The following is a 27,647-nucleotide window of genomic DNA, read 5'->3' as shown; positions in this document are numbered from 1 at the left end:
AAGTGGGCCCTCACCAGACAGCGAAGCTGCCAGCACCTTGATGTTGGACTTTCCAGCCTCCAGAACTGTGAGAAATAAATGGTTGCTGTATAAGCCACCCCGTCTGTGGTACTTGGTTACAGCAGCCCAAGCTGACTAAGAGTATACTTGTCCATCTCCTACTAGGGTGTTGTCTCTTTTTATTTTTTTTAATTGAATTTAAGACTTATTACCTTTTAAAAAGTCTTTAAAAAATCTTTTTCCTACTTATTTTTCCTTTAATTATGTCAGAACATTATACACACAGCAACCTTTTCTTTTAGGGATTCTGTCATAAAGATGTTTTCTCACCCAATTTTCTAAGTATTCACCCATATTTTCTATTAGTATTTCCATGGTTCAACTGTTCATATTCAATCATGATGTCTTGACTGACATCTATAAACAGAAACCTAATTTTACGCTTCAAAGGGTAAACCAGTGCTCCCTTGAAATATCACCTTTATCATTATAAGTAAACAAGTTAGAGAATAATTCATGGATGTTTTCTTAATTTTCCATTTTGTTCTACTATACAACCGTGTATTACCACACCAGTACCACACAACTGTGTAATATATTTCATGTGAGATAAAGGTCTTCCATGGTTAAGTTCTCCCATCCTCATTTATTCAATTTTAATTAGCTACCCTATAAGAAATTTACGCCTTTCTTTATGAAATACTGAATTGGCTTTCACAGGGAATTTTTTTAAAAACTTCTGAGGTTTCAGACTACCGGTCAATTAGGAGATATCCACCTGAAGTGGAAAGAGGTGAAAATGACCTTGAAGACTTCAGCAACCTTTTCCAACAACTACTCTGAAATTTATACAGATAACGGGTTCATTATTAAAGAGTTTAAACAAATATCCCATAAGACAGTTTACCATAATTGACCTTTTATTTTAAAAAATTACAGGGATCGAGTTCCAGCATATCTTATTTTATAAAAGTACTGCCTATATCAAACATTTTATATCACTATTAATTCCATTGAAGAGCTGCCTTTTTTTTTTTTTTAAGGTACTAATTCCAATTGATGGGATATATGCCCTTAAAATAGAAAGTTTCCATTATTTATTCAAACGTCAAAACCAAGATTATTGAGAAGTTTATTGCTTTATGGTTGGGCAAGATGCTACTTTTAGGTAAATAATCTTTATTAAAAACTATGAGGTCATTCTGTTTAAAACTTTCAGGATAATTCACAGAAAATAGATATATTTATTCAAATTACACATTGAAGGGCTGGGCTATTAGTTATAGATACTTATATGTGAAGCAGCTCTTTAAAGAAATAAAACATACAAATAGGTCTGATATAATATACATAATTGAAATTAATAAAACCTGAAAGACCAGTATTGTTACACTATATTCTGTTAGGATCTCAAAAAAAGAACACATTTAGTAGTCCCTTTGTGCTTAAAATATTCATATGCATGAGAAGCTTAAAGAAAAAAATACCTCTGTACATGATGATGAAAGAAAGTAATAATTTTTTTTTAAATTGCACTGTTATTTAAAACACTTTCCTAAAGCCAGCCCCTCCGTGCAGCTGGCACAATTTTTTCAGGTCTAATTGGCAACCTGGGGAGGCCCCTCTGGTATTAGTGAAGTAAAGAAAGTGGTGATAAAAGACCAAGCTGACGCCATTAATCCCGGCCTTTGCATCGCGCCAGCGTCTTCGCCTACATCTTCTCCACTCTCATCTTCAAGACCATCATCCATAAGACGCTCCTTTCAAACAAAACAAGAAACATACTCTAAGTGATTAAAGACCTAGCAGGAACTCATGACAGAAAAGGAGAGTTAGGTAACTCCCAATAGAAAGAAGGAATATGGGAATGTAATCGGGAAGTGGTACACAGACGATCGTTACAAATCTGTTAGGTCCAAAACTGATAAATTCCTCGGTGTTCGAGCTCAAAGGGATAACTGCCAATTTAATACAATAAATTCTTACCATGTGCATAATTTTCTTCCTAGGCTATTTTAAGAAAGAATAATGTTAGTTCTTCCCACTTAATTCTAATGTATGACTGATTCAGTATTATAAGTTCCTCAAGATGAAACCACACAATTTATATGTTAACTTTACTTCATGTGTCATTCCACAAATTCTTATGGAACACCCTAAGATTTTTTTATCATGTTGGTCTCATGCAGTGCTGAGGGCACATCTGTAACGTACCATTTCTTCCAGTTCTAGGTTGTTTGCATGTTGCCCATCATTAACTTCGGCATTATTGTTGGGGGCCTGCTGCTGACCGCCTTCTTGCCTAAAAGGAAACCATCCAGCTTGGTGTCTGTTTGGTAAAATAAAGAGAAAAGAAGATATGTCACAACTGTTTTTATTTGTAAAACTATAAAACATTACAAGAGAAAAATGATTAGAACTATAACAAATGAAAAGACTAAATTTCCTACTTTAGGCCGAGAACTATCCCTCTCAAAGCAATGATAGCAAAACAACTCAATTTAAGTCTAAAAGTCTATCATAAGCTTAACTATGCTAGAGATATTAGGACATATCAGGAGTCACAAAACCATTTTTGAAACCTTTCAAAGTGAATTCAATTAGATATATGTTTGCCTCTTGGGGAAACAGGAGGCAAGGCAAAGTTAGTCTGCTCATGAAGAAAAAAATCTGATCTGTACCTATAGGACTTACTATTGATAGCTATAATTAAAAAGAACGTCCTTATGCAGCAGTGCATCATACACGTCCTCAAGTTCTAAATAACTGATAGGGCATGTCTAGCTGAATTAACAATTTTTTTAAATGACAGTAAAGGAAAAATTTGTTTCTAGACAATTCTGATACACATTCTTATTCAACACAACCTGCTTTGCTTCTGGTGCCAGACCCACGAAGCCCAACATGCACATTTCCTCACCAACATTCACCACACACTACCATGTGCCAGATTCTGTGCTGAGCAGTTTTACCAAGTCATGAAAAGAAACCACAAAAAGTTAATGAGCATCACTCACAAATAAACCAGTAGCATGGCTCCCATCACCATGATAAACCGACTAAAAGAAGAATAGAAGTAGACGATGCTGAGCAGAATCGCAGCTCGTGAGAACGTGTACATCCAGTCGAGCCAGTCTCGATTGAAGTCTTCTTCATTTAGCACTGGACCTCCCTGTGCATTCATTTGAACATTCTCGTTCATAGGTCGATTTTCTTGGGCCACCAGGTTTGGAGCTGGTGGGGGTTCTTCTCCAGGAGCATGTGCCAAATGTAGAGGCTGTGAGGGAGCAGGCTGGGCTGGGTTGGCATTTGGTGTGGCCTGAGCTGAAACTACAGCCTGACTGAAATATTCACCAAAATAAATGTTAAAAAGAAGGGGGGGAAAAAGAAGAAAAAAAAACCTTCATCAGACAATAATACTGTATTTTTCAAAGCTTCCTGGGTAAGTCGTATGTATTTTTCATAAACCTAATATGGAATATCACGATTCGGGCACCACATTTCTTAGGTAAGCACAAATCCTAGTGAAAAGTGCAGCCCAGATTACGGTAGGAATAGCTTAGGAAAGGATGCTCTCTTAGCCTGGTAGTGCAAGGTGGGAGGGGAGAGGGGAAGAGATAAGAACAGCCATGTTAATCACTCTTTCCTCTTTCCCTAAATTACTTTCTACGGTAATGACCAAATCTCCTTTCAAACCTTTTTCCTGGTGGCCCCTTTTGTCATTCTACATGAAATGAATACCCCCATACCTACCACCTCTCCCTCAGATCCAGGTTTTGAAAGATTTGTCTAAAAATGTACATTAATCTTTACCCTATGTGACCACTCTCAGTGATAAATGATTTGTATTAGTATTTTAAAATATTAACTGGATTCCAGGTACCGTGTTTCCCCAAAAATAAGACCAGGTCTTCTATTAATTATTTTTGCTCCAAAAAAACGCATTAGGGCTTCTGCTCAGGGATGTCATCCTGAAAAATCATGCTAGGGCTTATTTTCCAGTTAAGTCTTATTTTGGGGGCAACACGGTAACAAATCCTCAGCCCCAATCCTGACATTTGGGAACTCTATCTGGGGACCACTGGTACGGTCCTTGTCAACTTATGAAGAATTGTGGTCCTGAAGTTTGCTTGTAATTATATTAATTGAAAATCAGAATAAATTTTCCTATAAAATGCTCCCAGTAAAATGATACTGTATCTGGAATTTGTTTTAAATTATCCAACACAGGCAGGAAAGTTGTAGAACGAGATTGTCATGAATTATAAATGTTGAAACTGGGTGATAAGTGCACAGCATTCATTTTACTCTTCTATCTTTTTATATGTTGAAATTCTACAATAAAAAGTTTAAAAACCAAGATAGCAAAATAAAATAAAATAGAAGTTTACCAGGCTCCAAAAGCCTGTTTAAGCTTTTAATGTGTTAATACCTTATATCTGTATAGGGCTTTTTAGTTTCCAAAACACTTCCCACTTCATTGTTATTCTGACTCATAGGTTAAGTTATTTCATTAAATAACTTAAGACCTTGAGACTCAGAAGTTAAATGATATACATACAATTATACAATTTAGCAGCAAACCACAACAACTCCATTTACCCTACTCAGTTCTTGTTGGGTTATAAAAGAGACAAGAGGGATAAAGCACCTCGTCGGTACTAAGCACAAAGCAGTTCCTCAAATGGTAACAATGACCATGGCAACAGGTAAGGTACAAACAGCCTGCCTGGGGTTGTGCAAGAGAACATTAGGATATAAGGTTCATAGAGCAGGTTGGCTTTATGGGTAAGGTCTGGAGGAAGGATAAGAATACAGACTTCACTCTGAAGTCGAGAGAGCCATCAAATATATCGGGGTTGGGGTGGAGTGGGGAATGACTGACTCAGTTATGTGTCAGGCAAGTTAACCTGGCAACAGCACAATGAAATATAGTAAAGAGCATACAAGGAGAAAGATCAATTGCAGCAAAGTGGGTCTAAAACGAGAAACGATCTGGGGAAAATATTGGCAGTAAAATACAGGAGAAGGATAGAAGCTAGAAACAACCTATTGACTCATCTTGGAAATTTGTTGGGTTCAGGGATAACAGAAGCCACAATCAAAGCTGATTAAGGTTAAGAGCTTGGAGAACGATTAGGAAGAGGCAGTTCATTGACAGGAAGTCAGGAAGGAAAACACTTTATGAGGATAGTGGAATCCAATTTTAGACATATATACTGAACTGGGGAGAAAGGCTTATTTCCCTGTGGAAACCTTCCAACAATTAAGATACAAGATGAAGAACGGAACATGAACGATTGGGAGTCATCCCAGACAGCTGGCCACTAAGGCCACGGAAGAGGACATCCACAAGGACCGGCCCAGGACTGACTCCTGCTGTCCCTACCAGACTGAGCACCATAAGGCACATGGTAAGTACACAAACATGTCTAAGGAAACAAGGAATGTTACCATTCAGAGCAAAGGAACATGTGTATTCAAAGGACACAAAACGAGCAACCAGAAAGATAAAATGAGTAAAGAGGATAAACAGCATCATAGAAACAAGGAAAGCAGAACGTTAAAGAGAAGCTAGAAATGTTTAATGAATGCATAGGAAGTCCAGAAGAATGAAGGCTGAGAAATCCCACTCAGTGCTAAGATTGTTCCCTGCTGACCGGAAGCAATACTTACTAAAATACTGACAGTCCAAAAAGCATGTTAGCCACAACTGGGCCCTAGATCAATACAAGCCTCCTGACAGACGATTCCTTCTGTTCCCTTGTTCATTCAACTTCCAGTCTCTTCATGTAGATGTACTGCATGAAAGTTCCAGTGAAACTTTCCTAAGTGTTCTCTTACATAGATAAAATGTTACAGTAAAGAAAGCATCTGAATAATAACTGCTAGATGTAATTGGGGGAGAGAGCGAGAAGTGGAAAGTGCATTCCGTTGGTGTGAACCCTTTTCCTTTGGCCCAATAATTTAAAATAAAGGCATCTGCTGAGATGTCTGCAAATTTCTTCTCATACTAATTTTTAAAAGCTAATGAAATACATCAGGAAATGAAATCCCCAAATCAACTTGCTTAGGATAAAAAATAAAGCAAATAACACAGTAAGAAAGTGAACTCAAATCAACTGACTATTGCATGTAGTACTGCTGAGCGTACAGCTGCTGCCACCACAGCATGTGCAGTGGGCTGAACGCGGGGTACACTGGGAACCCGGCCGGAACGGCTTGCCCAGGAAGCTGGTTGTCCACATTCCTGCCAGAGATAGAGAAGGAAATGTCTTTTAACGTTCTGGAAGTTAAGAAACCATTTCTCTAAATGTTCATTCCGGCACTACAAGTCATCCACTGACAAATGTATCAAATCTTACTGAAAAGAAAAAATACTGATTTTCAACATTCTTCAAAGTTCTTAGACGATGACCTTGACCCCAAGTACACAGGACTAATATATCAGCCCAGTTTTAATGGGAAAAGACTAAAATCACCCACAAAATGTGTGGCAAGCCTGAACATTTGCTACGTTTGCCTTTCAGCGCAAAAGGTACATTCTTCCTAAGAACAAAAGCCCTGAAATAAACTTTGTGGCAAAATATTCTGAGGACTGGGAAAACTAACCAGACGGTATCTTACATTAGTAATAAAATATTGTTAAAAACATAGTAGCTATCAGCTGTAAAAAAAAATGAACATTATAAAGAAATATGTAAAGTATTTTTTAGTTAAAGAACCAAGATTAGCAGAACATATTTATACATGCGTTCTTTTTCAAGTACATTTGGTATCTAGGCATCACTCCTATATAAAATTGGCAAAAATGTGAAACGATGTATGCACACACAACTTCAATAGATCTACAGCAAGACTGAGTTAAAAAAAGTGATTTTAATTACCTCGATTCTTGCTATTCAGTGTGGTCCTAACGTCAGAGCATCAGCTTCTCCTGGAAGCTTGTAGGAAACACAGAACCTCAGGCCCCATCACACCTACTGCATCAGAGCCTGCATCTCAATCCCCAGGTGATTGGCACAAACATTAAAAACTAAAAACTACTGCCCTAGATTCTGACTTATGACCAACTTTCAAAAGCACAGCTCTACTTAACCCTCTGATTTTCAAAATATATAACTAGGCATACAAGATGTGATCAAACAATACAGTGAATGTTTAAATAAAGAAAAAAAAATTATTACCGTAAAAAACACATTGCCATTAAACCCCCTCAAAATACTCCCCCTGACTTCAAACATACTTTTCTCATCGTTCTTGCCACTTTCTAAAGCAGTTCTGGAAGGCCTCTTTTGTGAGTGCCTTTAGCTGCACTGTCATGGCTGCCTCGATGTCCTGAATTTATTCAAAACATTTACCTTTCATGGTCATTTTGACTTTGGGGAAGAGTCAAGGTCAAACAGTGTCAGACCTGGTGAATAAGGTGGGTGGAGACACACTGTAATGTTTTTATTTGACAGAAACTGCTATACCAGAAGCGATGTGTGACACGAAGCCTTTCCACTGTGATCAACAAATACGTGAATGTTGCTGCCGAGTGCCATCCAACGGAAAGGCAGGGATCTTCAATATGGGAAGAACCTTAGTAACAGTGTGTGACAAGTTTCACACACTGAAACTATGGTTTCAGTGAGCTATGGTTGAGAGAAGGTGTGTTTTAAAGTGTGCTGTGACTCATCCTCCATCGTGACAATGCTCCATGTGTCCTCATATACCTTATTCACCGGGTCTGGCACCAGGCGACTTCTGGCTCTTCCCCAAAGTCAAAATGTTTCAGGACATCGAGGCAGCCACAACAGTGCAACTAAAGACACTCACAAAAGAGGACTTCCAGAACTGCGTCAGAAAGTGGCAAAAACGATGCAATAAGTGTGTTAGAAGTGAGGGAGAGTATTTTGAGGGGGACTAAAGGCAATATGTCTTTTACTGTAATAAATTTTTTTTTAATTTAAACATTCACTGTATTTTTTTTATCATACCTCATCTGAACAAATGTCACATGTACTGGATTACTGCAGAGGGCTACCATGGAAGTCAGGAGTAACAGGCTGTTAAGAGGCCCACAGCTACGACAGTGTCACTCACCCTTGCATCACATACGGGAACTGATGACTCTGTGCTGGGTCGGTCTGTGCTTGTGGAAGGGCACGCTGCCTCAAGCCTTCTGAGGAAGAACTGGCAGCTAATGGCAAGGTTTCCTGACTGGATGATGGAGTTGTTGATCCTGACTGATCTGAACTCTACAAACAGAAATGTAATTACTTCTTCAAGGAGATTTAATTCATGACAATCATGAGGTTATAGACAAGTTGCTAAAAATGTATTTATAAAATCCCTCTGCAAAAAGTGAATTTTAGAAATTTACTAATTTGAATCTTATAACCAGCCTAAGTAGTAGATATTTTAATTCTAGTTTAATTCTATAAAAAATCAAAACCACTTAACTATACAACAACAATTCATTACTCAACTAGAAAAGGCTAAGTACTAGAGTAATTGTATACAAAAAAATAGCATACAAAATTGTGGACTAAATTAACCCATGTACAACTCTTTTCAAAATGCCTGAAACACAGAAAGTGCTCAATATTGGTACTAAATACTGTGTCACTTAAACAGTTACTATGTGCCAGGTACTGCATAACATATTATTAGTAACACATTGGTTTAAAATAATGAGGAACATGTTAGGAATCAGAAGATCTAGAATCCGATGTTATCTCTGACATTAACAAGGAACATAACCTTAAAATTTCATTTAACGTCTAAGTCTCAGATTTCCTACAAAAATAAGATTGAACTAGATAGTCAAGATTACTTTAAGTCCAAAACAACTGTTTGTTTATAGACACTACCAACAAATTTTTTTTAAAAAATGAATGAGATACCAATCAGGATTTTAAAATTCTATGCTCCAATGACGTTGGGAACTCACAGATTCAACAACCTTAAATAATATAAGCCCTTGAAGACCACCCTAATTTGTTGCTATTTGAAAATAGTTTGTCAAGTGTGTTACGTAAATTTAAAACAATTACATTTTATATACAATATAGTTTCCCCACTTTAAAAAGCTGGGTACAATATAATTTGAACATCCTTCCAGGCTTGTTAAAATTGTATTTTATCTCTAATGCCTCCCTATTAACAGGCTGTGTTTTAGCCTGTCTATGTTCCTAAGTCCTGCCATGTAAAAGGTCCCAAGGACACTGGTCTTTTGCAAAACTGACAAAAGTTCTCTTTAAGATGTAATTCCACACAAAATAAATACCAAATATCTTTCTAGGGAGTCTGATTCTTAGGGACATAAACTGGAAAAGGTTTCTTTTTTGGAAAGACTTCTCATTAAATGGACCATAAAAAGGTGGTTAAAAGAAAGGTCTAGCTAGCCATTTGGCAGCACAGCCTAATTTCTCTGGAACTAATGATTTCCAACCTTATTAGATAACTCTTTAATGACTCAATTTTAAGACATTTCAAATCCCACTGAAATTTCTCAGCCATAAAAAATTAAGGGGCATTCAACTTAATTTTCCTTTGATACTTTTTAGATTTTCATTAACACACCTTGAAAAAACTGAAAATATATACTAATGACATGAAATCGTGGCTGAGGAACCATTAGACAAGTCAGAGGATTCTTTCTCAACAAAAACTGGAACAGCATAACTGTGTCCAAAGACTAGATATAGAACTTGATGGCAATGCTTCATCCCTTCTAACGCAAGGTAGGAAATATATCAAGACTCTTGGGTTTGCTGACAAAATATATTTCAGTTTAATATAAGCTAAATTCCCATGACTGGAACTAAAGAATACTTACCACTGAGGCCACACTAATTAAATATAGCAACTAGAGGGTCTAGTTCTTAAATAAGTAGTTAATTAGTATGTGCTAGAAGATCTTTTGACTAGTTATCCCCTCTGCAACACATCCCCTCCATAAAGTTTTGGTTAGATTCTCAACAAGAAGGAAAGTATATTTAGCAGTATAAAAGTTCCCTGCCCAACAAGTTTAAAGTAAGCTTCCACTCATCCAATCCTTTCCTCTCAACTCCAAAGGTGTCATATAAAGGCTTTAAGGGAAACCAAAAATAATTTAACGTAAGAGGGTTTGGGGGCAGTGTCTTTAAAACTTGTTAGGTATGTCGAAGTTGAAAAGTTCAACTATCAAGAAAAATTTCCAAAACAATTTTAGGTAGATGAAAAAATAAGGAGGGATAAATGAACACCCAAGTCTGGAAGACCTGAGTAGGTTAAGTAATTTTTCTTCCTGAAGGTGGGGTGTATGCCCAAATCCAGTCATAAAAAAAAAAAAAAAAAAAAAAAAAAAAATCTTGACCCAAGCAATCGACTTCAAGAAGAGTTAGTGTACTGAACATTTAAAGAATTGAATCCACCTTGAATAAATATACTATATTAAACAGCCCAAATATTTCTGAAACTTTACTAACTTTACTGGCCCTAAGAGTTTATGTTATACAACCATATCATAACCCTATTTTCTAAGTATTTCAGTAATTAAACCCCTGAAAGCTGGGTCTATTACTGACCTGCCATACAGCAAAGTAAAACCCATGGGGAACAGGCTTCAGGGAGAACACTATACCCTGGATCTCTAAACACAGAGCTGAAATGCCTAACTCAAGCTGCTCAAAACACAGTCTCACAACCCACAAGCTCCAATTGTTCTGTTTTTCACGTAGTTTTAGGCCAAAAAGGCTTAGCAGAAAACTTCCATGTTCCTCCTCCCGAAAGAACTCACAGAATTGCTGCTGGCTGCCAGTGCTTCACGACTTCCTCTACCGGTACTGGATTCTGGAGAGCTTGGAGGAGTCCGAGAAGTGCACACCAGGTGAACCATATGATACTCATCTTGCTAAAATGAAAGAAGAGGACATTGAAAGGGCAGGACTGGAAACTGTACAGTTCAGAAAAGTTAGTAGCTAAGGTGAAATACTTAACTCCAAACTTAAGTTCCTTTTTCTAGCACAGCCATTTTATTAGTAAGAAATTGTTGTCATTTGAAGGTAAATTTACCATTTAGAATTTGAGGCCTTTTTGACATATTTTCCTTGCTTGGAAAATAGTCCAAAGACTTAGTAAGTGCTATGTAAAAGACGATTACGTTGTTTACTGAGGAGACTTGAAGCAAACAGTGCTATGAAGTTATGTCAATGCCATCTATTATTTCAATATAAAAACATCTAGTGCCTTAACCTCAGAGCTGTAATAGTCACACTGAAGTGTGGACCTACAAACTTTAAGTAGTGAAAGTATTTCTATTACTTAAGACTTGGGAGCTACAACAAATTCAACTTCACCATAATCTCATTTGCCTTCATTTTAGCAAGGTGATGTACAGTATTCTTATTTAAAGTCAAAACTGGTTTTATCTACCACACTTATATTTATATAATGCATATATTCAAACTATATTCTTTAAATATCCCATGTGTTTCCATAAATCTACAGCTATGACTGAAGGAAAATATTCTAATAATCATTAGGATTGGCATTTTAGTTTAGTGATTTCATGAGTATATATACATATACATAAGAAACAAGTAAATAAAATAGAGAGGGGAAAGAGAATAAATGAGGGCAGAAAGGAACATAGAATAGCTCAGCAACTTAAAAACAAAGAAAGAAAAGAAAAAAACAGAGTGTAAAAAAGAAAAGGGGGCAGGAAGAAAGATGCCCAGTTGTGAGGAAGCAAAACAAAACTATTAGACTCAGAATTTATCAAGTGCCTAAAATAAAGCTAGAATTCTGAGGTTGATCCCAGAAAGGGTAAGAGTCAGCCCCTCCACTAAAGAGGCTGATGAAATTGTGAAAAGATCAGACTAGCACATTGGAGCACAATTAGAGATATACGTAAAACAGTCTTTTGCACAAAACTGAGAAGCACAAACTATAATTGCTTTAGGAGTTTAGACAAAGAAGTTAATGGGAATGAGGATGCTAAGAGCAGGCATTCCCAGAGAGAGTACAGGAGCCGGGCCTAGCAAGGTGGGCAGCAGCCACCCCTGATTGACAATGTCCCCTTAGCTTGAGAACACAGAACACTAAGTATAAGGTGTTTGTTTACCTTTACAAACCTAGTTTCAAAGGTCATATTCATCACAATGAACTCACAGTATTCATTCACCTTTGGCAAATGTTTCTGTAAAACATTCATAACTAAACAGATAAAGCTAATAGCAGCACGTAGTTGAAGACAGGAGTACACTGACTTGAACAAAAACAGTTCAAAGATCTGTTCAAAATGTAAACATATTATTCAAAATGTCTTAGTAAGGGGCACAAGAGTCCTTTGATTGAAACATTTTTAGTTTAATTCTTCTGGTCTGAACCCGTTTCTGGCAACAAAAACCTTTTGGAAAGTATGCATGTGCTATCCTTGTGTTAAAATAATACAATAAACATTTCAAAGAGCATAGAGCAGAGGGTTTTTAAGCATAAAAGGGGGGAAATGAACAGGTGGAGCACAGAGGGCATTTCGGGCAGTGAAACTACTCTGTATGATGCTATAAAGGGGTACACATCATTACATTTGTCCAAACCCACAGCATGTACAAGCGTGAGTCCTAGTGTACACTGTGCTTGGGGGATGATGTGCAGGGTCAGCAGCTGTAATCCACACACCACTCTCACATGGAATGTTGTCACTGGGGGAGGCTGTGTGTGTGGAAGCGGGAGTCATATGTGAAATCTCCGTACCTTCCACTCAATTTTGCCATGAACCTAAAATGCCCTAAAAAATAAAGTCTATTAATAAAGAAGGGTGGGGACTGGAATCTGCTGCAAATTCCACTCTGTCTGAGAGAGAGAGGTTGTTAAACCACTTTGGCAACCTGAAACTACACAATGAGAACAGTAAGTCTGGGTGGTGAACACACAATGTGCTATATAGATGATGTATTACAGAATTGTACACCTGAAACCCGTGTAACTTTACTAACCATTGTCACCCCAATACACTTGAATTAAAAATAAATACATAAGATAAAATAAAATGCAAATAACAACAAGAAGTCTCACCAGCAAAGCTACAATGTCAAGTACACAGAAGGGATACACCAGTGTAAGATTTTTTTAACGTTTCCGACAGGCGATCATAAACATACAGGAGAGGGTACAGATCTAAATCAGAGCAGGGACGTCAGGAACAACATGAAGAGTTCAGTCAAAGATCTAACGCAAAATGTGAAAGCCACAGATTCAATTCTGCTACGTTCATAAACAAAAGCAGCATCTCAAATGCAGAAAAGTTCTAAAAGTATAAATTCCACAAATGAACATGAGCTAAAAGCTGCCATTAAAATAACCAGCCTACATGCTAGTTATTGTCAAAAAACTATAATGGAATATATTTTAGCTCTAAGCACCAGCATTCCAAGTTTGCTAATTGATAGACCACTTGGGCTTCCTTCTATAATATTTCTTTCCTGAAATGAAGCTCCTATCCCAGGCAACTTGTATTGAAACGTCATGCAGTTTGGTCAGAAGGGACATGAGAGAGGAGACTGTTACCCACGGAAATCCTTCACCACTCCCTGGACACACTCTACCCCTGCACTTCTGACAAGTCAGAGTGTTTCTTACACTAGATGGCACATACCTGAACACACATATATAGTCCTAGTTCAGATTTAGCTACACACAACTGCTACCTGCACTCATCGGAGTCTGTCATGATGTTCTCTCCTTCCCAGTTCATGTTCACCTGTTATGCCACCGAACAGCGTTGAGTTTAAGTATCTAAAACCTGAACTGGTTGGGTATCGATAAAATTTCAGAATGTCTCTCCTCTCATACTCTGAATGTGTCTGGTATCAAGTAGTGGTAGAAATCTGCTTACTTTTCTGAGAATGTCTTTCAGCTGCAGATGATCGGGAAGCAGTCTGCCCGAATACACCAATCTCTGATCCTTCGTCAACTAAGAAATGGGACAAAGAAAAGAATTCAACTTTTTCTAATTACACAAAATGAAGGCGGGGAATAACACGCCTAAGTATGAGTAAAGTAAACTCCCTTTAGGCACAAATAAGCAGAAAACTGACACAATGTAAGAATTTTGTTTTCCCAAATTCCATTTAACGTACTAAGAGCTCAGTAAATGGTAGAATACTTATTGTAGATATAAAATACATATAATTACCAATTTAAAAAAAAAAAACAGAAAAAAGGTAAATTGGAGGTTTGTCTTTTTAGTCACAATGCTGTGTGACTATCGTTAAAAACCATCAGACTATAAATGAGAAGGCGGCTGGCCTTCTATTAAAAGTCAACAATGGGATAAAATTTTAAACTCACCAGAGTTATTTGGAATTGTTTTGTCAGTATTTTTACTCTAAAAGTATATGTAAGATTTATTTTCTTCTTTACTAACATCATGCAGAACAATTTATTGGTTTTAATTCAAGAGCCATTTGGATTTAATTACAGCTTTCGGTAACTATTCTAGTTTTTATTATTCCTGCCACTCTCATGAATACCTCTGAACATTTTTCAAAAAACGTGAGATGGGACTAAATAAAAATCAATTCGAGTGCATGGAGATTCAGTCGCCATCTCTATATGCAGCCCAAAATAGGAAATATGTTCTAATTATCTCTGCTCTATTTTGCACTGGTGATGAATCTGCTAAGCGCGCCCATTGCTAGCATTATTTAAAATTAAAGCATTTACGTATAGCCTGCATAAGATCTCCTACTTCATAACTGAGAAACGGGCAAATGTTCCTTGAACTCTATTAAAATAATAGCTATATCAACAACTGTTAAATATGCCAAGCCCAAGCAAAACCGTTAACAATTTTTAAATAGACTATATATTCAGCATGACTACTTAAAAAAGGGTCTTGTATTAAAAATGGTAATAGAAAACATCATACTGAGTAAGCTCTGTAGTTGAGGGGTCCTTAGGTACCAAAGATCAAGGGGTTTAGTTTAAGTATCTCTATAAGCTTGTGGAATTTTATGTTTTTCAATGTACTGCCATTCTTTTTAAGTCCTCAAATTGTACCATTTTTGGTCAGTAGGTGTCCCTTGAGGTTGGCTCCTGTGTCATTGTGACATGACCTCTGTAGTCTCAAATAGCTGCCTTGCTGTCAGGCACAAAATGCCCTGGTGCACCTGCCAACACATTTCCTGCCCCACACCTGACCTCAGCCATTGCTCCAGGAGGCTGGGTTCCTTTTCATGGGAAATCATATCTGAAGACCAAAATCTGGGATCTGAGAGTGCTGTACTCATCTTTATGTCTAAGATTCTTCATTAACAACAGCTAGAAAAACATGTATTTTTTGGAAAGAAAATCTTAAATTCTGAGGTCATGCTGATATTTGCGATTTACATTAATAGAGCCATATATGGTTTTTACTTATTTTAGTTGTATCTTCTCTCATCCTGGAAGTCTTGCTTGCTGAGGACATTAACAAACATATGCCATCAGCAAACTTACTTAGACGTTTTATCCTACCACATATAATCTCAACATAAACATAACATTAGGTGAGGATTAAGATTTCTAATAGGTTTCTTCTGTCTTTACAGATATCCCCCTAGAAATGTATAGCTAAAACACTGTGTTTCGAAATTCCCTGGGATAATTTCTCTTGTATTATGTCACCATCCTAACATTATATTATTAAATTAATGTGTTACCATTTAGGGATTACTTTTTTCTATTTAATTTTTTAAATTATATGGAAATAGAGAAAAGGTTATAGTACAAGTACATTCAAAGAGGTTTAGTTTCTGTCCCTGTTCCCTCCCTCTATAAGTTTGAATTACCCTTCCCTCATTTCTTTCTATCAACATAACAAATCTGAATATAAAAACACAAGTATTTCCCTTCTTTTCTCACACAAAAGGTAGTTTACTATACTTCCTCTTCTGTACCTTGTTCTCTCCTCATACCCTGGAGATTACACCTTAGCAGTGCCGTCTTCCGCCTTCTGTTTAACAAGTGCGTAATGCTCCAATATATAGAAATACTACAGCTTATTAATGGGTATTTGAGCATCTTCAGGCTTTTATTATTATTCATAGTGTCCCTCTTTCATACTACTCAATTCGATTTATTTCTGAATTCTCCTAGAATATCCTGCAACATGGAGACGCCTAGTGAGCTTGATAAAAGCAATCTTGGCAGAGCAATAGGGTAAAAACTTAGTTGGAATGGATATTAGAGAAAAGGAGAGGAGTACAGTTGGAGACAGTGAATATATATAACTTATGAGGAGTTTTGCACTAACGACAAGGAAAGAAATAGAGCACTGGCTAGAAGGGAAGTGGAATTATAAGCGTATCTTGTTTGTTTGTTTGTTTTACTGTTTTGTTTTCTCTTATTAAGAGTACAGACATAACATGTTTGCCAACAGGATTAATTAATCCAGTAGAAAGGAAAAAAACTGATGATGCAGGAGAGAAAAACAGAGAATTTCAAGAGCAATGTCCTGAGCGCTAACAAGGGGTGGACGCCTGTGTGGAGGGGTTGGACCTACGGACAACAGGTGAAGGCAGACAGGTGAAGAACATGAAGAAACTCATACAAGATCCCAGAACCACCACTCTGTGCCTCAGTTCTCTCATCTGTAAAATGAGCATAATAATAGTATCTATTTCATAAAAATAAAAACGCACATAACAATGAAAATGCACATAAACCTCTTAGAGCACAATACCTAGTAAACATTCCATAAGCCTTTGATGCTAATTTCTAATATCTGCTACTCTGACATCATGCAATTCCATGAGGACCTAGCGAGGGATCATGTGAAAGTCGTATGTCTGACAGCAGACTATGTATGTTCATTATGCATCAGAACATGATTATGACATTGCTAAAGAGGTTTCATTAAAGCTGTGATGGCTATCACTTTTAATGACTAAGAAAGAAAACCCTAATCCACATTGGAAGGACTTTCAAGTCTTAGTTTAAAATGACATTTATAAATAACAAAAGGAACGCTTTTAATTAATTTTATCTTCTCTACACGGAGAGAAAAACATTCTAATGTTGGTAAAAAGAAGTCCATTTGCCTCCGAGAGCTAACCATCAGCAAATCCTACGGACTCTACTTCCAAAGTCTCTCCCAGATTGGTCCATTCCTTTCCATCCTCACTGTCCTTACCCTTATCTAAACCATCACCTCTTGCCTGAGCTCCTGCAATAGCTTCTGAACTGGTCTTCACGCTTCCATTTCCATTCTGTAGTCTACAGCCAGAGTGCTCGTTTGAAAAAGTAAATCAATCCTGTTACCCTCTGATGGATTCCCATCACACTGGATTTAATTCTAATTCCTTACCATAGCCAGACGGTCCCAATAGATCTGGTTTCTGTCTCTCTGCAACCTCCTCTGATGGTATTTTTTCCTCCTCACTCACTATCCAAAAGGGCATTCACCTAGATCTCCAAATATGCCAGGCTCTCTCCCAACTCAGACACCCTCCCTGCAATTCTCTCCCAGCGCTTGCTTGGCCAGCTCTTAATCATCTTTTAGGTCTTAGCTTTAAAACGTGCTCCTCAGAGAGCTCTTCCCTGATTTACAAACATAGAGGATTCCCTTTCACATATCCTGTTTGTCTCGTTCATCACACAAACCACAGTCTGTAATTATGTTCACATGCTTGTTTCCCAAAGTGGAACACAAGTGCCAAGAACAAAGGGTCTATGTCTGTCTAGTTCATCACTTTGTTCCCAGAGCCTAACCCTGTGCCTGACAGAGTAGATGGTAAATGCCAATTTGTTAAACGAAGTGTTATGAGTCCAAAAATGTTTACAAAGATTTGGAACACACAGCCCATCTTGTTCTTTGTATCAGTTATTTTACATGTAAACATTAAGCATGAAAATAAAATATTTAGTTTATGAATCACAATATTAACTTAAAACACTTGCTGGTGCTAAATTCATCTGGTTCATTTCTACAAATGGTACTGGTATTAGCAGATTACTATGAAGGAGAAATCATCTGTTAGTATCTTAGTGGTAACTTTTCCCTAAATTAGTAGTCAACTTCAAATAAACTTTTATCTTTCCACAGCAAGGGAAGATCAATTTCAAAAAAAGCAGAATACAATAATATAACAAAATTACATGGTACCCCCCCCCCAAAAAAAAATACGTGAAGCAAAAACAAATGCGGACCAAGATGTGGAGAAATTGGAACCTTCATACACTGCTGGTGGGAATGTAAAATGGAAGTCTTTGCGGAAAAGTTTGACAGTTCCTCGGACAGTTAAACACAGAGTTACCATATGACTCAGCATATACCCAGTTCCATTCCTAGGTATACACCAAAGAGAACTGAAAACTTACGTCCACACAAAACTTGTACAAGAATGTTTATAGCAGCGTTATCCATAATGCCAAAAAGTGGAAACAACCTAAATGTCTCTTTACTGATAAATGGATAAACGCAATGTGATAAATGCATGTCACGGAATATTATTCAGCCACGAAAAGTGATGAACTACTGATACATACCGTGTTTCCCCAAAAACAAGACTGGGTCTTATACTGTATTTCCCTGAAAATAAGACCAGGTCTTATATTAATTTTTGCTCCAAAAGACACAGTAGGACGTATTTTCAGGGCATGTCTTATTTTTTTCACGTACAACAATCTACATTTATTCAAATACAGTCATGTCATCGTCTTCTGGAACATCGTCATAACATACAAAATGTGTCCGTCTTGCTGACGATCTTAACTGGCGCTTATTTTCAGGGTAGGTCTTATTTTCGGGAAAACACGGTACCACCACATGGATGAACTTAGTAAACTTTATACTAAGTGAAAGGAGCCAAACACAAAAGCCATCTATCTATACCATGATTTCATTTACATGAAATTTCCAGAATAGGCAAATCCATCGAGACAGAAAGTAGATGTGTGGTGACCAACAACTGGGGGCACAGAATGGGTGTGACTGCTAGTGGGTACGGGGTTTCTTTTTGCGGTGGTAAAAATCTTCTAGAATTAGAAGATGCACAACTCTGTGAACTACTAAAAACCACTGAGTTATACACGTTAAAGGGTATATTTTATAATATGTGAATTATATCTCAATAAAAAATATTGTTGCTTTAAACTGAATATTCAAATGCCTTCAGATAAGCAGAATTTTAGAAGGAAAACAAATTCTTTAATCTTACCGTGGGTGAAAACAGAGAAAAAGAAATTTTCATGTGACTAAACCAGGTAAGAAGAATGAAAATGTTTCTATGTTACTAAAAAATTTGCCTCTTCAGTTTAAATATGAATAAATTTCATTTAAATATCTGGAAAACCAGTAACTAGATATGGTAACAAACAACACTATGATCAACTGAATTTTCAACTAGTTATTTTAGATTGTAAGTAATAAGAAAAGTATATGTATTGAGATATCAATTCAAATTAAATTTAACTTGTAAAAGTGGCACAATTTTATTTATGCTCACAACAGCATCTTTTACCCTGATTGAAAATTCATTTCTGTATTAGTTAGGGTAAGTAATGATAGCTGCTATAACAAACTCCAAGATCTCAGCAGCTTAACACAATCAAAGCTCATTTTTTCCTCTCAATAAAAAAAAAATTACATGGCACCCTTTAAATATAAGAATTCAGAAGACTCAGGATTGGTAATCTGAAATAAAGTACTAACTAAATTGTCAATTAAAAGTTTTTACTGTTAATACTGGCTACACAGATCAACATACAAATAAATATACGTGACCATGTCTATCACCACCGCCGTCATTCTTCCTGTTGCTCATACCCTCCACCCAGTGGTCAGCAAATCCTTTCAGGTCAACTACTTTCAAGCCTCCACTGCTCCATCCTAGATGAAGCCTGATGATCTGTGGTAGAGGAGAGCCAGCTGAATTACCAACTTGGAAACATCCGGATGGTGCTCTGAGTAGCCCAGAGACAGAACTACTAGTATACCTACCTGTCCAAGTAAACCGCTGCTTAACCAGCTGATTCCCAAAACTCTGCCACCCACTGAACAGACCTTGCTAAAAACCAAGGCAAGGAAAGCTCACCTACTAGTATAGTATGCAAATAAAAATCCTAAACTGCGGATTTTTTTCTTTCAGAAGGGTTTACATATATTATTATCTACAGTGTCCGACTTTTCAATGTTTAATCAGATATCAGAAACAGATAAAAGACTATGCATTCTAATGCTTTTAAAATAGTCACAGCTGTCTGATAGTTGAGTTTTACAAAGCCAACAATACTTTATATTTCCAGAAGTCACCTAGAGGTATCAAAAGATTAAATTTTTTTTATGTGAAGGACTGAATGGGTCTCTCATAATTACGTATGGCTTAAAACTCATGTTCTTAGTATATCCAACTTCAACATAATCAAACAGCTCAGCAAAAGCAATCTTCAACCTTCATGTGAGTTCAAAGAACGACAACCCACCCAAGTCCTTTGAAAGTAGTAACTATTAACATTTCAGTACTTACATACAGTTATCACAAGTGTCAAACAGCTTTAAAGAGTTGGTTCCCAAGAGGGGCTCAAAATATAGTAATAGTTTCTGTGGGAAAAATTCTGTGAATTTGTACTGGGACATATCTCACACTACCACTAAATTCACCCAATCTCAAGCCCCAGGAAATTCAGAAACACTGTTATTCCATTTACAGTGTTTAGTTTACCCAAACTGCCTCTACCCCTTATCTCTGCAACCACAGTCAGCAAAATCAGCATGCAGAGCTTAAAGAAGAATTTCCTCTAGAACTTCAAAGGGACGGTCACTGCTTAGCTGTTTCTACTCACAGGCCATTCACAAATCAGATGTGCATACAAAAGAGAAAGCCAAAATACGTGACTGCTATGGTTCACAGACAAGCAGGAATGTGAAAAGATAGCGCAGGGCAATGTGCTTTGAGGTCTACGTTCCCATTGCTTCCCTACAACTTAACAAAATGAGCAGAAATAACCACACTAAGTTGATATGCATTAGAACAGTATTAAGGCTATGTTATCCATTCATCTGTAGCTTTTAGATAACACACTATTTAAACACATACACCTTTTTCCATCCATCTTTTTAATCAGCAAGTATACAAGTGAGATGGCCAAGTCCCTAAGGGCCTTTCTTCATCTTATGACACAGAACCACTGAGACAGGTTAGCATGTTACTAGGTAGACATGGTAGACACCAGGGAGGTCCCTGGTGGAATAAACAAAAAACAAGCAGCCATATCCTGAAACTCCAAGTCCTGGAATGCCTCCTTCACTCCAGGACAGAGATATGAGAATACACCTTGAGGTGAATAAATTATCTCAAACCCCTTTTGGCCAGACAAAGGAGCAGATCTAATAGATAGGAATGTGTAATTTTGTTACTCCCTTCATGATGGGCAAACAGGACAAACCTAATAGATGAATTCCATTAGAAGGCTCCAGCCCCCTTCCCCAAGCATGCAAGGGAAGGTATAGTCACTGGGAACCCCCATTCAGGATCCCCTCCCGCTCCGGAGCTCTGACCCTTTACTTTCAATCACCTATCCTCTTTTTAAAACTCTTTGCCTCTCCTGGGTCTGTTTCCATTCTTTGGTCTGATGAGACATGATCCCAGCACTCACTCAAAGTCCCCTACATCATTTGGGGACTCACAGAGACATTCCTACGTCACCATGATATAGAATGTGAATCATAATGGGTAAGAGCTGAGGCTTGCAAGTCTGACAAACCTGGGTTTAAATTCCAATTCTACTACAGAGTTCTATGTACTTGGGCAACAATAAGAGCTGATAATAAAACTTAACATCATAAGGTGTCTATCAGGAATAAATGTGATGAAACATATAACGTACTGAGTAGAATGCCTAGTACACATGGCAACCACTTAGTAAATGGCAATTTAAAAATCAACAGTCAATATAAATCATTAAATATTAGTTATATAAATATAATAGCTAAACAACAGCATTTGAGACCATCAAATCAGGATTTATTATGTAAAGGAGAGAAACTTAAAGTTCTGGAAAAAGCCTATCTTTAAAAAACATTGATGCCAAAAATAAAACTAATAAAAATAAGTAAATAAATAAATAAATAATTCAATAAATAGCATCGATCCATGCATGATTAAACAAAACATTACTTTCGAAGTGGTTATTTTCAAAAAAAAAATTAGGAAAAGGCTACAAAAGAGTTAAAACAAATTTTAGTCAGCATTCATTAACTTTTCATCAAGCTTCACACTCAATTTAACAATATCCTTAATAAAACTCAATTTAATAATATGCTTTATTCAAAAATTTCAAAAATTTGAACTATACTGCAATGTGACACGAAACCCTGTAATACGTATGTAACTAAAATTTTATAAGTCAATATTCATAATAAACTTTTTTATGTGTATGTATTATAGCCCCTTTAAATCAACAGCTCTGAGGTGGTTTTTTTAAAAGACCTGCCTAAATAAGGTAATAGAGAATTACTACGACACAGACATAGCCTCAATATGTTACACAAGCTACTTCCACTGATAATGAAAGTAAGACATCCATCTGAACTGTAGGCAATTTGGTTACAGAATGTTGTTTTCAGAATAGAACTTCCACAACTGGTTCTGTTCCTGTTTCTTTAATTCTCACGGACTCTCAGAGCAAAGGAACAATTTGAAGAAGTAGCTCAAACTCCCTCGCTGAGCAGGAAAGCCAGAAGACCTAAGCCATGAAACTGAATTGACTGCTTTAGCTTAACAGTAGGAAGCACCGAGACAGAGGAAATCTACCCAGCACTGACAGACACTTTCAACAGGCATTTGACCTCAACACTGGAAAAATGGGAGCCACGGCATACAAGCCGCAGAAAGGTTTGCACTCAGAACTGAATTCAAAGTGAGTCAGGTCGATCTTAATTACTGTTTGTGTATGAGAACAGTAAGAAAAAAAAGCTCATGAGAAAAGTGCCTGATTGAATTCAGAGATTCTCATTTCTTAAGTTTTCTCTCGGATCGCCCATAATGTTACTGGATAACATTAAGTTCAACCATTTTGATATTTACATCTCCAGTAAATAAGTCTACACTAAAAGTGTCAAGTAAAAGTGGCCTTCACAGGCAGTAGCGTCACCCACTGGTAACAATTACCGCAATTTCAGAATTACTATTTCACACCACAGGCTAACTTCAGGATCTGAATATCTAAAGCCAGGAAGTTATGACAAATGTCACATTAGATCACATTAGAATAAGATTCACAATTATCTATATACACTATCAATATGAACTGGTGCACTTTCCAGCTCCTAAACCACATCCTAAAACAATAATCAATACCATTCAAAGTTAAACAAAACTACAAAACAGATCAATTCCACATCTGAGGTTTTTAATTGATGACTTGTAAACTTCTGCATAAATATGGCAAGGGTCTTACTTCCTAACTTGAAAGCACCGGCCCCTCTGTAGCCCACTATGGATCTATAATCTTTTTACATTGCGCACTACATTACTAAATCGCTATATTATAAAGCATTTAGAATCATCAATGCAACATTAGCCCTGAGAGAATAGTTAAAAAAAAATAACAAAAACCACCTCTCATCGTGTATACTTAAAACTGTTATCAACTCTAGGGAAACTGTCTCCATGAACCTTTCCTTAGCCCCGGATTCCAGGGTTGCCTGTGTCCTCCCGGTAGCACGTCCCCGTAGCTCCTACAGCACTCAGGACATCCCTCTTGTACAACACTAGTCTCATAATAGTAGTTCTTTACTTACATGTTTGTATACCCCACGTAGACCCGAGCTTCACAAGAGCAAAGGACTCGTACCATCACCTTCATGCTTAGCAAACAGACATCCAAATGCCTGCTTAAATAAATAAATGAAGCCCAAGGAAGTGAGCTTGGGGAGTGAGCGTATTTGTGGTGGGTTTATTGAGGGAGGGGAAGTTTAAATTAAAATATCCACGTGGAGATTATCTGCGATTAAGCCAATATCTGACCATCAAGTTAGAATCTTAAGATTTTATAGACTGTTGCAGAATTCCATTAACAGCATGGAGACACATGACATATCCTTGTAGAGATCCTAAAAGGACAACTTCAAATCTCCATCCTTCTCCGTCCAGCAGCTCCCATCTATTTTCCTAGAAGCCACTGCCCACAGGAACCAAGTCCCTTGACCTACCCCTGACCTGTCAGATGCAGTTAAGAGCAGGGTTGACCACCGCCCCCAACTTTGATGGGGACAAGTGTTTCTACAAGGCAATGGTAACTTACTCTGCCTCCAAGTCCACCCACCTTCACCAGGCAGATGGACAAGGAATCAAGCATAAAAAACGATCTCTTAAACACCAAAGCAGTACTTTAGACCCTTAAACACAGAATCATTGTTAAATAGTCACTGCAGGTGGTCATAAGAACCTAAACTTTCTTTACAGTGTGTTATATTTGTAATGTCATATTGTTTAAATTGCAAAACATTCTCTGTTCTAAATAACAACCTTACAAAGAAAACTTTTAGGACTCCAATTCCTATATTGTGGACTACCTATGGCTTTGGGATATCATTAAACAGTCTGTTCAACAACTGTGATACTTCAAATCAATTCTCATGTGATAAATAAGTTAGAATGTAAGCCTGTCCAATCTAACAACCCTACAAAGTTTTCAGTGACGTTCTAAGAAAATAAACACGTGCCTCACCCCCAGGCCCACCCACTCTCATTAACATAGAAATGAACTGCAGATAGTACAATTCACTTGGAGAAGACTTGCTGGAGGAGAAAAAAAGTCAGGTTTGCCACAAGGTTAGGTAATTAATAGGCTGCATATTATTTGCACAGCGTCCAAAAGCATCTCCGGTGTGTACAAGAAGCAGGCAGGTGAGGAGGGCGGGGTTTAAAGAAGTTTGCAACTCCTGTTTCCAACAGTTGGCTGATCCCTGGGGGTCACTGACAGCGCTCCACTGGAGATGGGTGCTATTACACTAGGGGTGCAAGTTAGGCAAAGCCCTTTCACACTCCTCTCTTAGATAGTTTTTTTAAAAAGAGAGTAACTCTTGGTCTATCATAGTGCAAACCAAGTGCCTTTTGGCTTAGGGCTATAATATAAAGATCCTCACATAAGTACATACTTGAGCATAAATACTTAGATATGTACGAGTACAACTTAGGAATGGTACTCAGGCTATGGGATGAACAGTACTATGGAAGGTTATCACTTTAAATTCGGACTGTTCTGAAAAGTTTTTTTCCACTTGGAAAATGTGCAAAACGAATCACATGCAATAAGAAATCTTTTGTAAAGCAGAAATTTTTAAAACAAATTGTTCTCCCCTGTGTAAATTTTAACTTTCAAACAATAGTCTTGAATAAATTAGAGTTCCCGTTAATTTGTTTCAAGTACCTAAATACCTCAGGGTTTTTATTTCCCCTACTAAAAATATTTGCATCATAAGGTACTAACAAACACAGCTAATGCCACGTAAGAACTGTTTTCCTAAAACACCTGTTTTTGCAATGACTGCCGTGTTTCCGCAGTTATTCTAGAAGTCTAAACTAACTAAACTTAATGCTGGAATACTGAAACAGTCCTACTTCATCGGTATCTTAATACAGATCGAATGCCTTGTTTACTATCTGCATAAAACAGGTGTTAAGTAAAGCCCAGAAAGCAGAGCTGACTCCCAACACATCCTGGTTGCCAACTTACATTTGCCTGATGCCAAAAATATTTCCCTCCCTAAAATCCAAGCCTCTTCATTAATTAAACAGTTTTAGTTATCACTGAACACTGCTTATTCAGGAATCAAAATGTTATACACAATGGAGACCGTAAAAGCCTCACTTTCATATATTCTATATGACATTACACTTCTGTAAATTATTCTAAGACGTCTTAATTATCAACTATGTCCTTTCCAATCTAACTTTGGAAACAGAGGGAGCTCGACTGTGTGTATTTTACTTATTATCTTTGCAAATCCAGATATGATTCAGGATGGAAAACACTGCCACATTAATTTACAAACGGCCAGACGAAAGGACTAAAAAGGTGCACCAAATGGTAGGGAGTGAAAGGACTGTTCTCTTCTAAATTAGTGAAATTTCTGTGTCCTCTACAGGAGAAAAATGAGGAAGACGCAGAAGGGAGTCTAAGACGTATAACGCTTTGCTTCTTAAAACACATACGGTAGTCTTGAAAGTGTCATTTTTATGGGGCCACATACTCATTTCCAAGAAGAAAAAAAACTGCGCTCCAACAGTGAGCAAATTCCTGGGCCAGGGTGTGAAAATAAAAAGGAATTCCAGGACAAGAAGCAATAAAAGCTTTCTTAGGAATTAACGTGTTTCACCTTTTTTTTTTTTTAAAGGACGCATCTGTCATCCCATGTTAGGTTGATGACTTTCAGTCCAAGGAAAACGGTCTTTTTTTTAAAATGCCTGCCAATTCTTACGTCCCTTGGTGTTTCTGTATGAACTTGGTAACTAACTGAACCTCCTCAGGAAGATGTTAATGATGGTTCGGACGCTCGAGAGACACAGACTCTGACGACTCAGAACAGGCCGCAGTGGCCGGGAGCGGCCCGCGCGATTCCCGGGGGGGGGGGTCGGGGCGGGCGGCGGCTCCCACGCTTACCGGTCGGCTGGGGTACACGGCGGACAGATGCGTTTTCAGTTTCCCCACGGTCCAGTCCGGGAAGCAGCTGACAGTCTGGTCGCTGTACTTCTGGTTCGGCGCTTTGATGATGAGCGTCACGGGGCTCTCCACGCCACGTCGGTCCATGGTGCCCCCGAAGCCGACGCGAGGCAGGCAGGGCAGCACGCGAGCCCCGAGGCGCAGAGGCGGTCGCTCCGGGCGCTGCCGGGACGCGGACGCGGACGGGGCGCGCTCAGCACTCCGAGTCCGAGGCGGTCGCACGAGCAGCGGACGCTACGAAGGCCATCGCCGGCGCCGAGGAGGGCGGGCGGCGCCTGGGGTCCCGGCCGAGCGCGCAGCCTCCCCCGCCACGTCCGCCCCGCGGGCCCCGCCGGACTCGGGCTGCGGAGGGAGGCCCCGGGGAGAGGAAGGAAGCGCTGAGAGGGCAGGGAGAGGGGAGACGCCGCCGGCCCGAGCCCCCGCCCCGCCGCGCCGCGCCGCGCCCCGCTCGCGGCCACGCAACAAGGCCCGACGCCACGGCCGCGCCGCCCGCGGGGAGGGGCCGGGCCTCCGGGGGCCGCCGGGCCCAGCTACCTGACACGGGCCGCGGCCGCTCCTTCCTGCTGCTCGCGGCGGCCACGGCGCGCCCGGCTCTCGCGAGGCGGCGCGGCGGCCGCGGGGCACGTCGGCCGAGGGCGCCACGTGCTGTCCGCCCGAGCCCCCGGCAGGACGGGCAGGGCTGGCCGCGCGGCGCCCGGCGGCGGCAGGTGGCGGAGGGCGGGCACTGGAGCCGCGGCGCCGGCCGCCCGCGCGCGGGGGGTGCCGTCCCGAGGTCCGGGCCCTGCGAGCGGAAGGCGGGGCGGAAGTGCGTCACGCGCGGCCCGACCTGACGCGTGGCCTGGCGGCCGCCGCCCGCGGCGCCCGGTGCCCGTCAGCGCTCGGCCGCCCGTCGCCGTCGCCGCCCCCCGGCCCCCGGCCGCCCTCAGGCCGCACCGCCGGCCGGACCCGGCGATTCCCGTGCGCACCAC

At 39.0% G+C, this 27,647-nt stretch overlaps 1 protein-coding gene across 2 annotated transcripts; it reads right to left on the bottom strand.

The window, feature by feature from the left end:
- Positions 1 to 263: 263 nt before the first annotated feature.
- HERPUD2 (HERPUD family member 2) lies at positions 264 to 27,339 on the bottom strand. Of its 2 annotated transcripts, XM_081079657.1 has the most exons (9): positions 27,214 to 27,339; positions 26,620 to 27,021; positions 13,868 to 13,945; positions 10,769 to 10,882; positions 8,089 to 8,243; positions 6,128 to 6,250; positions 3,018 to 3,341; positions 2,215 to 2,329; positions 264 to 1,760 (listed from the first exon to the last, which is right to left on the bottom strand). In XM_081079657.1, the coding sequence occupies exons 2-9, from the start codon at positions 26,764 to 26,766 to the stop codon at positions 1,599 to 1,601; spliced, it is 1,218 nt and encodes a 405-aa protein (XP_080935783.1). In that variant the 5' UTR covers positions 26,767 to 27,021; positions 27,214 to 27,339; the 3' UTR covers positions 264 to 1,598. The 2 variants fall into 2 exon arrangements, with proteins under 2 accessions (XP_080935783.1, XP_080935784.1); XM_081079658.1 differs by lacking the exon at positions 13,868 to 13,945 and having other exon boundaries at positions 898 to 1,760.
- Positions 27,340 to 27,647: the final 308 nt, after the last annotated feature.

The sequence above is a fragment of the Rhinolophus hipposideros genome, assembly GCF_964194185.1.
Source record: "Rhinolophus hipposideros genome assembly, chromosome: 18".
In the NCBI taxonomy this organism is placed as follows: domain Eukaryota; kingdom Metazoa; phylum Chordata; class Mammalia; order Chiroptera; family Rhinolophidae; genus Rhinolophus; species Rhinolophus hipposideros.
This window is presented reverse-complemented; position numbering and strand designations above follow the sequence as displayed.